Source organism: Artemia franciscana, chromosome 21, assembly GCF_032884065.1.
Source record: "Artemia franciscana chromosome 21, ASM3288406v1, whole genome shotgun sequence".
In the NCBI taxonomy this organism is placed as follows: Eukaryota; Metazoa; Arthropoda; class Branchiopoda; order Anostraca; family Artemiidae; genus Artemia; species Artemia franciscana.
In genome coordinates this window covers 32,357,162-32,369,288 of record NC_088883.1, presented here as the reverse complement: position 1 = coordinate 32,369,288, position 12,127 = coordinate 32,357,162, and the positions used below count along the sequence as shown (strand labels likewise).

The 12,127-nt window shown below is 36.6% G+C and overlaps 1 protein-coding gene across 2 annotated transcripts in view; it reads left to right on the top strand.

Moving 5' to 3' along the window:
* The window catches only part of LOC136040908 (uncharacterized), a 32,783-nt gene extending 21,056 nt beyond the window's left edge, over positions 1–11,727 (top strand). For both annotated transcript variants that reach the window (XM_065725324.1, XM_065725326.1), the window contains exons 5-6: positions 5,092–5,295; positions 11,416–11,727. In XM_065725324.1, coding sequence (XP_065581396.1) covers positions 5,092–5,295; positions 11,416–11,667 — 456 coding nt within the window. In that variant the 3' untranslated portion in view covers positions 11,668–11,727. The remainder of the gene's footprint in view (positions 1–5,091; positions 5,296–11,415) is intronic.
* Positions 11,728–12,127: the final 400 nt, after the last annotated feature.

Here is a 12,127-nt window from a genome sequence, read left to right as displayed (position 1 = left end):
GAAGTTCGCTACGTAAGCTAATTCGTAAGTTACTTATATTTTTTACTCATAAAAATGTTCGTAAAAAATTACAAGTTATAGTTGCCTTTTTAAGTAATAAAAAAATTGGAGGGCAACTAGGCCTCCTCCCTCGCTCCTTTTTTCCTCAAAATCTTCCGATTAAAACTATGAAAAGCCATTTAGCCAAAAAAAAAGTTAATATGCAAATTTCTTTTTAATTATTTATGTGCGGAAAGCCAAGAACAAAACATGCATTAATTCAAAAACGTCCAGAAAAAAAAAAAAAAACAGAACAAGTTTTTTACTGTTTTAAAAGTAGAGTTAAGAGAAAGAGTCAAACTTTAGCGTAAAGAGCGGGGCGTTGAGGAGGAAAAGCCCCTTTCATATACGGAGTAAATTAGTTCGTTTTAAGTTTTAATGTCGCTCCTTACTTTCATTTAAAAAAACTTGTTTTTTTTTTGTTTTACCCGAAACAGACAGGTTTGGTTGGCAGATTGGGATACTACCAAATGTTTAAAGATTTAGCCAATATCAATACAAATTTTTACCAATCTAAATATTTGTTCTGAATGCTACATGCTACATATATATATATATATATATACTAGCTGTTGGGGTGGCGCTTCGCGCCACCCCAACACCTAGTTGGTGGGGCGCTTCGCGCCCCCCCAAGCCCCCCCGCGCGCGTAAGTCGTTACGCGCCATATTAGTTACGCGCCATTGTAGTTGTGTCCCTGTGTCCCACCTGTGAATATAGATAGATTTATATATGTGTTTCAAACTACGTAAAAATTGCGAATATACAACATTCTTGGCTTTCCCATTGTCTGTGCATATACAAAGCCGTATGTACTAATAATGACGTCATATGCAAACGCTCTTTTTACAAACAAACAAACATGCATACACACAACTCGTTTTTATATAGATAGATAGATAGATAGATACAATACAAATTAACTGCGTAAAACTTGCGAATATACAACATTCTTCGCTGTCCAATTGTCGCTGCATATAAATTGATTGTCAGGTTTACCGACCCTCGAACATGCAACGTACAATTGTCCATGGGAAAGACAATCAGTATTAAGATCTATACCACATTTTTCTAATGATTGACCTTGAGCTTTGTTAATGGTGATTGCAAATGCTAATCGAATTGGGAATTGCAATCTTTTAAATTGAAAAGGCAGATCCGTTGGAATCATGAGAATGCGAGGAATAAGAACAGCCTCACCCTCAAAAGGCCCTGTCAAGATTGTGGCCTCTATTAGGCTTTCCATTGTTTTTTTACGGCAAGTCGCGTGCCATTGCAAAGCTTTGGTGGGTTGATATTTCTTAAAAGTATTATTGGTACGTCTATTTTTAGTTGTAGCACGTGTGGTGGAAACCCTGAAAGTTTTATGGAATTTAAAAATTCAGATGGATAATTAACCGCTTCATTTGGTTCCAAAACTGTGTCGACTGACTTGTAAAGGACTGCCTGGTCTCGAATCTTGGTCAAAACAATATTGTTGATTTCGTGGACGTCTATATTTTTGGGTGCGAGAATCGCTCTTTCACTTAGCCATTTATTATTTTTATAATTTTTTAGAATATTCGGAAATGCTTTTTCAATCAATTCATTTTTGGACGTCACTAAATTACAGAAATCAGCAGGTAGTTGTATACGTCCTGAAATTGAGTCTACTGGGAGCTTTCCGTTTCCAATTGCCAGCAATTGATCTGAAAATGTTTGACCAGAGTCATCGTTTTGCATTCGGACACGCATATTTGTAGTTAATTTTAATATTTTTACGTGTGCCCATAAATTAGAATTTTTCAGGCAAGCATTCATTTCGTCTGCAGGAGTTGATCTAGGTATTATAGATAATGTTTGCCTGAAATCTCCCGCAAGCAATATTAATGTGCTGCCAAAGGGTTTCGACTTCCCTCTCAAATCTTTCAAGCATTGATCCAGAGCCTCGAGCGATTTTTTGTGTGCCATTGTGCACTCATCCCAAATAATAAGTTTGCATTGCTGCAATACTTTACCCATCCCAGATGATTTGGAAATATTGCACGTGGGAGTTTCTGTAGAATGCAAATTCAGAGGCAATTTCAAAGCGGAATGAGCAGTTCTTCCACCAGGCAGTAATGTTGCGGCTATTCCGGACGACGCAATTGCCAACGCTATATCATTTTTTGATCGAATTTTCTTCTATATTGTGGGTAACCATCATTGCCAGTAATTATGTTTGATACTAAAAGTCGAGGATATTGCTTTGTGCACCTTCCTTTGGCCATGCATGGTGAATTTTCGTTCAGTGCACCGCAAGGTCCATGTATCATATTTTTTACAATAATATCATGTGACCCCTTATCGACATTTTTATCAGGTATTTCAGCGGAAATCACATCATCAATTTCGTACGAAGTAATTTTTTATGTAGCCAGATTAGTATATGTGCGTGTGGCAAACCTCGTTTTTGCCATTCCACTGAGTACATCCAGCATCGCAATGACCCAAACACTTCAAGTTTTACTTTGTAGTGATTGTATCAGTGATTTCACTTTTGCCGGAAGACACGGGCCGTAATGTCCTGCCTATGAACCGCCGATTGTCCTTGAAGTAAAAGCTGCAGTATCTCGTCCCAAGATTTATTACATGTAAATGTAATAAATAAATCTGGACGACCATAGAGACGAACATACGCAATAGCATCTTGAGCATATTCATGCATATGACGGGGACTGCCAGCATATGACGAAGGTAAAATTGTTAATCTTCCAACGTTTGTGGTATTACCGTCATTTATAACTGCAATTCGCAAATGGATGTATTGTTCAGAGTGGAGCTTGGTCTGATTCAGGCGGATATATAGCAAACGTTCTGATTCAATTTTAGCATGCATATCAACGACAAATTGGTGAAACAATTCACGGCATTTTAAAATATAATTTTCTTCATCCTGCCGAATCATTAGTCTATAGGAATAATAATGCATTGCACTGCATTTCTTATTAATTGCTTTGTTAGTGGCTGGATTCATCAATTTAATATTAAAGTGATAGCCGACGGCTCCATCCCAAAAAATGATAGGATATTGTAGGGCATCGTAGCATCGATGAGTTTCAGCAATTCTTAACAACTGAGCCTTTCGCTTATGAAGAATAATATCTCGAGGTAAAAACTGATCACCGACCATAACGATTGCCACTTCGTCGATAGTTGGAGCATTGTATCTACGCACATGTTGGCCAGGAGGCGTTTTGTCAGCGGAAATAACAATTTTATGCGTATCAGTAGGCATCAAATCGATGGCTGTTTTGAACAGACGCACTAAATTATTATTTTCGTGGAAAAGATGTTGCAATTGGGAAACGATTGTCCTTTCAACCTTGGGAGAAATTTCGCAACGTGCATTCAATTCAGAATTTCTATCACTGATGAAGAACAATTGTAAAAATTTATGATTCTCGCCTGAGAATGGTAGAAGGGACCCTGCTCTATGATAAATTTGCCCTTTTACTTTGAAAGTAGACATAAATTGATCTGGATTTTCGATTTGGGCTCCAAACGACGTCATTTGGAAACATGAGTTGTATTTTCTGATTTTTGACAAAAAACGCTTAGATTCTGACGTAGTTCCAGTAAGGAAAGTCTTCAATGGCTCTGGTGGTGCAGCCAATAGAGGAAGTTTAACTTTTCCTGTGGCGCAACACATTCTCATTGTTTCACCATTGAATTTCAAGGCCTTGCAATAGGGACAAATTTTAGACATTGTCCCGATTTGAACACATCTACTCAAGCTATAATCATCGACTGTGCTGTACCTGAATGCCAGGTGATAACTTTCAGGTTGCTCTGATTCCTCGGCACGCTTTCTTTTCTTACTTTCTCTATCAGCAGCAAGCCTGATTTCTTGCTGTTCTTGTGATTCCTCGGCACGCTTTCTTTTCTTACTTTCTCTATCAGCAGCAAGCCTGATTTCTTGCTGTTCTTGTGATTCCTCGGCACGCCTTCTTTTTTCACTTTCTCTTTTAGCAGCAAGCCTGCTTTCGCGTTGCTCTGGTAGTGCCTCGGCACGCTTTCTGTTCTTCCTTTCTCTATCAGCCTCAAGCCTGTTTCCATGCTGTTCTTTTGATTCCTCGGCACGCTTTCTGTTCTTTCTTTCTCTATCAGCCTCAAGCCTGTTTCCTTGCTGTTCTTTTGATTCCTCGGCACGCTTTCTTTTCTGACTTTCTCTATCAGCAGCAAGTTTTTTGGCATAGACTCTTTGAGCATCTTCATCGGCTTTTGCCATTGTAAGTTCATCAGTCATTTTAAACTTAAACATTAATAGATTTCTACGTGAACATATATGTCTTAAATATCTTTAATGACGTCACCGTCATAGCAAAAATGACGACAACTAACTTCATGATTAAATATCTTTAATGACGTCACCGTCATAGCAAAAATGACGACAACTAACTTCATGACGTCAGTCGACACAGAAACATGACGTCACCTGACAGACAGACAGACACACAGACAGACAACTTATTTTTATATATATAGATAGATATATATATATATATATATATATATATATATATATATATATATATATATATATATATATATATATATATATATATATATATATATATATATATGTAGCATTCAGAACAAATATACTTTTGCTATACTTTTATATAGTCCTTACTTTTGCTGTTTGTGTGGCCTTGTGGATAAAATTATGGGTCATATACTTATATAATGAGTGAGTTGAAGAGTTGAGTAAATTGCGGAAGGATGTGTGTATGGAGAGTGCAGGTTTGATGAAAGATAACTGGCGTGTATAGTGAGTGATGAGTGTTTTGTAAGCAAAATTTTTGTTCGAGTGTTAGGGCGATTTCTCAGGTTAGCAATGGAGCATAGAAGTATATTTTTGTAATTTGTTTCATTTTTTTTCATGTACAGAAAAAAAAAGCATGGCTGCATCCCGGCATTTTTTTTATTTATTTTTTTTCAAAACTTGATTTTTTTTTTGTGTAGCGTTGAGTTTTATTATCGTCTGAATATTAATCTCGGCAATGGTTTTAAAGCATTGTTTCTTTTTTCAGTTTGCGTGTGGACATGCCGACATTGACATAGTTTCATTTGATTTTTCTCAACAAGTACCGTACCTTTCAAGACATTCGTATGCTCAAGCCCGTGCAAGAGAGGTCCATTTTGAGCTTCGTTACTTCAACCTGATTAGACAGACTAATTTGCGGCAAGATTTAATATGCCAGTCTCATAGACTCAAAACCCTAGGAAGATCAAAGGTGCGGTAATTGAACTAAATGCTCAGTGTGTTTATTTTTATTCAAACTTAGACTGAGGGGTGTAGAGTTGTACAGCTGCTCGTCTATGCCTGTTAAGCAGTGTTGCAAGATCATAAGGAGAGGATTGTGCTTTTTTAGCCCAAAATTATGTTCTTTTGGACATAATTATGCTACGCTTTTTGTTCTTTTCCAGAATTCATGAACACGTTAATCAGTTGTATGGTTGGTATTTTTTTTCTGATGAAAAACAAGTCTGAATCTGTCTTCATACAAGCTCTGAATAGAATATAATCTGACAATAATATTAATCTATTTCTAACTTACTAAGGAAGCAAAAGCATGGTAAGGAAACCTCTTGGCTAGTTCTGCGATATCTGAAAAAAAATACTCTTTGGTCAGTGAAGTTTCTCGTTTCACGTGTTTTTGTCAAATGTGTGGTCATTTTGCTTGAGTCTTTCTTTTTAGGGTCGCTAAAAACATATGGCAGCTTTCACCACCAGAAGTCTGTATCTGTAAAGTTTCTCCATGAGATTTGGAAATCCGTTCATTTAGTGTGGGAAATCCCACACTTAATGATAGAAGACTTTTTCTTTTGGTTCTCGGAGCCATCTTGGTATTTAAAAACTTAAAAGAAATTAAAAAGGATCACCGTTCTCACAACCATCATCGCAAATTCTTCGACAATCTTTGGTTTCTCAGCTGTAGCAGGAGCAGTACATAGATGGACCGAATTTTGGAGCGAAATTTGGGGGAAAGAGGTGGAGGGAGGAATAGTTTGACCTGAGCCAGTGAAAGGGGGGAGACTTTGTACTATGAACACAAGATGCAGGTTCAAATCGTTGGCTATCTTGTAAGGGGGCTCAGGGAGATGAAAATTAACTTCAACAGGGTTTTTTCCGCAAATATCTTTAATTTTCCTGTACCGTTGTTTGGGTTTGTTAGAATACAAATCCTTAACCTTACTATTGTAATACTCAGAAGCTGCCTTTCTCAATTTTCTCTTCAGGAACTTTCTTAGATCATTAGCCTGTGTCATATGTCCTTGCTTGAACAAATTGATTTTTTTCATTATTAGTTTTTTATTAGTTTTTTTCCTTATTAGTTTATCGGTAGAGCATATTTTAATTTTTTTCACCGGAAAATGGGCTTCATAATTACTCCTCAATAAATTTTAGAGGGACAAAGCCTTGAAGTCGACATCATTTGTTTGGTACACAGGGGACCAATTTTCACTAGTGATCCAAGAGCCAAAATTGTCCTGGGTCAATTAGAGGTCTAAAGACGGTTTCAGTAATAGTAAAGGAATGTTTAACTGTAGCTAGTGGAGATAGGAGTAGGCTAAAGTGGTAACTACCTCCGAGAGGGGGAAGAATGGTGGCGGGTCTGTAGAAATGTGACATATTGGTGCATATTAAATCAAGAGTAGAATTGCCTTTGGTAGTAGGGACTTTTACAATTTGTTTTAGACTAAAAGTATTACATGTAGACTCAAGTTTTAATTCATTTGCATCACCTAAAAGGAAAATTCCAGCATTTGGGTATTTAGATAGTACATAGTCAGCACTGCCATGCAATTTTTCAATAAAATTAATTTTTTCAGTCGCTCTCTGCCCAGGAGAGCAGTAAAAAAACACAGGACAATCAAATTGAAAGGACGTGGTAAGACCTTAGGTCGAACATAAACCCACAAAATTTCATCAAAGGGAGTAAGACAAGGAACTAATATTTCTGAAGGATAAAAATCATTACGGACAAAGAAAAGAATTCCACCCCATTGCTTACCCAGAGGGTGGGTTTCGGGTCTGAGTTTAATAAACTGGGTGAAATTATTCATTTTTAACATGTGTGTATTTTGAGCGTGTACTTCAGTAATAGCGATTATGTCTGATCTATATATTCTAGAAAAGGAGTTTAATTCATTAAGTTTTTCAAAATTAAGACTTTCAGCGTTGCTTAACAAAAGTGTGGGAAATTTCAAACGACCTGCAAAGGTACCATTTTTACACTTAACTTTATTTAAAATACAAATGAGTACAGGGGGTGTGTGGGATTCTTAGCGGGGGCCATATTAATGTAGTCAGAACAAGGGACCGAGGGAGCACATTTGACTTTTATGGGATGACTATTAGAGTCAACATCGATAGATGAATTATTAGAGTAAGAGAAGGATTTGTCTTGGGGATTTGGTGGTGGGGGACGGGCAATGATATGGTTGAAGCACGAGGAGAACAATTAGGATTTATTACAAGACAATTATTGAATGCAAAAAGTCTCAGACCTGAGTCACGTTGACAGGGTAGGCACGAGGGATATCTGGCAACACTGCTGATAAGGTTAACCCATCATCCTTGATAATTCAACCGAAATTCTTTTTCTTTTTGAGCATCTCCCGAGAACTGGCGGGGATGTAGCTGCCCCTTTGACCAAATAGCAAGTTTTTATCAGCAGTAGGCCAAAAATCAAACAGCAACACTGAAGTTTTATAAATGAATTAGTTTCCTCTAAAGAGATTCTACAATATACTCTAACGGATTTGAAATTTAACTGATCGTATGTTTTTTTTTTATCTGCCATAAGGACAACAACGAAAATTCCGGATTTTATACCAATGAGCTTTTGATCTTTGAAACAAGTTATAGATTGTTTCCATGATTGTACCATGAAAAGAAGTTGTTAGCCAATTGGAATCGGTTGTCACCGGAAAATGTATCGTCTGGATTACTTAAAAACTGAAATATAAAACGTCATACGTCGTAGCATCATTCAACATCAAATATCATAACGCCATTCAGTTCAAACATCTTAAAACATCATAACATCAATCAGTTGCTCTGACAAGGATAGACTGAGTATAAAAGGTTGAAGTTATTCGGGTGGTGTTAGGTGGTTTGTGGTCTCCCCTCCATCATAAGTTCCTTTCTTCGTCCCTATCCCGGACAGGGAAGTCCTTGCTTGCGTGACCTCATAGTAGCATCAGGGTTGATCGATCGCTAGTTTTCTTAACCAAAACTGTATCTGCTAATAGCGCTGCAGGGTAACTCTGAGGAGTAGCGCCCTTCAAAGAAATTGTAGCTTAGTAAACGACAGCATTTGCACTGGATTCTTAATAGAGGTTTAGTCTATTTTTATGGGCTTTTTACGGCTGAAAAACCTCTTCCTATCAAATTAGTCTTTTATGAGTAGCATAACTTTTATAGGCATGAATATATAATGAGTTGGAGGTAATAGGCTTGAGATTGTCTGTGCAGGATTTCGTCTCATTTTGATAGAAGAACATCGCCAAGTGCGGGGAACCAAACCAGGATGGGCTCAGGATTGCACAAAGCCTCCATTCAACTGGAGGTCCAAGAGATTTCTTGCTGGTCGGCTCTAAGCTGGCTGAAGCGCTTCATGTAGACTGGATAAGATGTGTTTAGTTCTCGTCCTACACTGGTTCTGGGACAATTGCTTTTCCTGAGGCCAAAGTAATTTCAATGATCTAAAGAATATAAAAAATTACAACTTGGAATAATACAAAACTAAAAAGTAGCTATCGTGTCGGCATTTTGATTGACGAATCTAGACCCTTCGAACTGGACTTTTTAGGAGTCTCAGAAACTAATATCTCAGGGACAGGAAGCATGAAATTAGGTGATACAGAATTTATTTATTCAGGCAGGAAGCATAGGGTACATAAACAGGGAGTGATGAAAAGTGAAGCTGCTATTCGTGCTATATAGTGATGCATGAATAGTGAAGTCTTGTTTAGGTTGAAAAGGTATTGATAATAGAATGCTTGTCGGTCATTTTATGAATAAAAAGTGCAGAGTATCAGTCAGAGTAATATATGCCCCTGTTAAACCAACTGACGGAGATAGCAGTGACTTAGATGAACTTTACTTACAATTACAGGAACAAATAAACCGGGTCCCTAGATAAGGTGTTTTTTAAGGAAATTTGAACACCCTGGTCAGTAGAAATAGGGATAGATCGTATCCTAGTCTAGGTAAATCTGATGTAAGAAAAGAAAAGAATAATGGTTAAAAACTGCTGCAACTTTGTAGGTATAACAATCTAGTTTTAACCAATGCAGTATTTGGTCATAAAATGGGCCATAAATTAACATGGTAGCTAATCTTATTGATTATGTTATTGCAAACCGAAGACTGGCAGGATCAATACAAGATACTAGGGTATAAAATAGTGCTGTTATTGATGTTCAAAGTAAAGATCACCATTTAGTGGTGTCTAGGATTAATTTAAACCTGAAATTTTAGAAGGGAAACTACCTTCCAGGAAGCCATGATGCTGGTAGACTCCAGAGTGAGAATTTGGAAGAAACCTTCGAGGAACAGTTGAACACTAAACTGGAGAGCTTAAAATTTGACAATGTAGAAGATGGATTGAATAATCTTAGGAAAATAGTTTTTGAAGTTGCTGTTGGCGTCTTAGGGAAGAAAGTTAGGAACGCAGCTAAGACTATTAGTGAAAATGCTTTATGTTTAATAGAGAGAAGGAGGGACTTCTACAAAAATTATTTAAGTGGTAGATCATGTGAAAATAAGAGGACTGTTATGAAGATAGAGAAAGAACTAAAATATGAACTAAGATTGGGAATTGAGACCATGGATAAATCAGGAGTTAAGCAGAGTTACATTCTATCCCCATTTATGTAGACTATTTTGATGGACTTTGTTTTAAGGAGCATAACAAAGGTAATAGGAGAACACGGAATCAAAGGCGGGAGTAAAATTCTCCTAGACTTAGGCTATGCTGATGATTTAAGCGTCCTAGATGAAAGTGTTAGCAAAATGAATGATCTTTTAGAGATTTTTCGAGTTCAGGGTGTAGGAATAGGTTTGAAAATTAATGTTAAGAAGACTTAAGTTGCTAAGGCTAGAAATAAGATAAGACGAAAAGTTGATTGCCAAAGCTGATTCTTTATCTAGATTCTGATTCTTTATCTGATTCTTTAGCTGATTCTTTATTTAGAACCATCTAGGGCCTAGCGAAAAGTAGGTTGTCCCTAGTTGGGGTTGGAGGGTGTTGTAAAAAAAAAAAGATTTAAGAGAAATGAGAACTTCCTGGAAGGATTTAAAGAGAGTAGCTTGCTTGGCTCTGTTAGCCTCAGGCGGCTTGGTGTGCGGTGAGTTGTTGGTAAGGGGTAGAGTATTCAGTGGGAATTTCTTGAGGAAAAGTTTATTTATTATCTAATATAAAAGTAAGTAAATAAACAGTGACACCTATCTTCACACGCTTTGTTTGTAATTTTTCCTTGATGAGACATTCGTTTAATTGGATTTGTTTTCATTATCGTCTTGAAATCAAAGTTGATTGGGGCAAACGCGGATTCTTCCTGATTAACTCTTTTACCACACTGTGTAATTTTACGTCCCCCCTTTCTCCTCACTCTCTTTTCTCCCTATTCCTCTCTCTTCATCCCTCTCCTACAAAAAGAGAGGATGATTTTTCTTCTGAAAAATCTATGAATTTCTCCTTAATTTCATAGACTGACTTCAGGCTTTCCGTGTCTTCTTATCTGAACCATCTGCAAAAAAAAAGCTTTAGGAAGATCTAGTCCTGTGTGGACCATTTTTTTGTGGGGGGGGGGCTAAAGTTTGGTGAAAGAAAAAAAAACAATTTGTCTAAAGAATTAAAAACATTGTGTGAAAATTTGTAAATATTATGAAATTTCGGAGAGACTGAACCCCTAACACCCCTCCCCCTACTAATGCGCTGCTTTGTCCCACATTATTTGGTATTGTGTATCCTTTCTCGGTCCCATGCTATTTTGAATATAAATATTAATATTGTGCCTCTTTTTGCTCAAAGTAAAAAAGCATAGGTCAGCTGTCCGAAAGTCAGTATTCATTGATCCTTTTCTGTAAAAAGAAAAGAAAAAAAAAGAAAAAAAGAAATGTAACGGAAGCGATTACAGATCAAGTCGGGTCTGTTGGTGTACAAAAACAGCAAGAAAATTAGTTTTTCTTAGTATTGCTGAAATAAAACTGTGGTTTCAGAAAATATTTACAAAAAGTGTTGTTATTCTTTCCTCTTTCTTTATTATTTATTTGTAAGGTTAGGCTGTTCTTGTTGTTTCGAGAAATAGTTTTTAGTTATATTTTATTACAATTCTTTCAGAATATTATATTGTCAAGTGGATCGGATACCCCTTGGGATCTTCGAAGTCCTATAGATGTTCATCACATGTGTGCACTCCTTAATTTATCAGAAGAACAGGCAAAAGCTTCCAATACAAAGATTACACAGAAGGTCATTGCAAATTCTCATTTAAGAAAAACTGTCAAAGGATTTTGCTTTGTAAGAGCAATTCCTTGTGGAGATACTGAAGATACTGTCGAACCTCAAGGGAAAAGGCTGAAAGTGTCATAATATTTTTGTTTTATTCCCAATTTAAGCCAGTAACTTTAAAAAAAAAAACGGTTAAAAAGTTTTCTTTTACTGCGTTAAAGTAGGGTGCTGCGGTATATCGAAGTTATTATACAAAAAATCGAAGTCTAATAATTGTTTATTTTGCATGTTTTATTTAAAAATGCAAGATTCCACAAATAAATAACTCCTTTATTCTCTATAATCTAGGCAGCGGAAAGAGTAAAGAGCGAAATGGGCTCTATGTGTTATTAATTAAAAAAAACTTTCCGAAAAAGAAGTTTTTCAAAGAAAAATAAAGAGAGCCATTTTAACTGAAGACCAGCAGAAATAAATTCCTATAATAATTCCAACTCAAAACGATGAAACCCAAGACGAACAGAAATTAAAATAAGCGATCGTAAAGCCGAAAACGCCCGTCAAAACAGACCAAGTCTAAAAGAATTATCTATTAATCAGAATC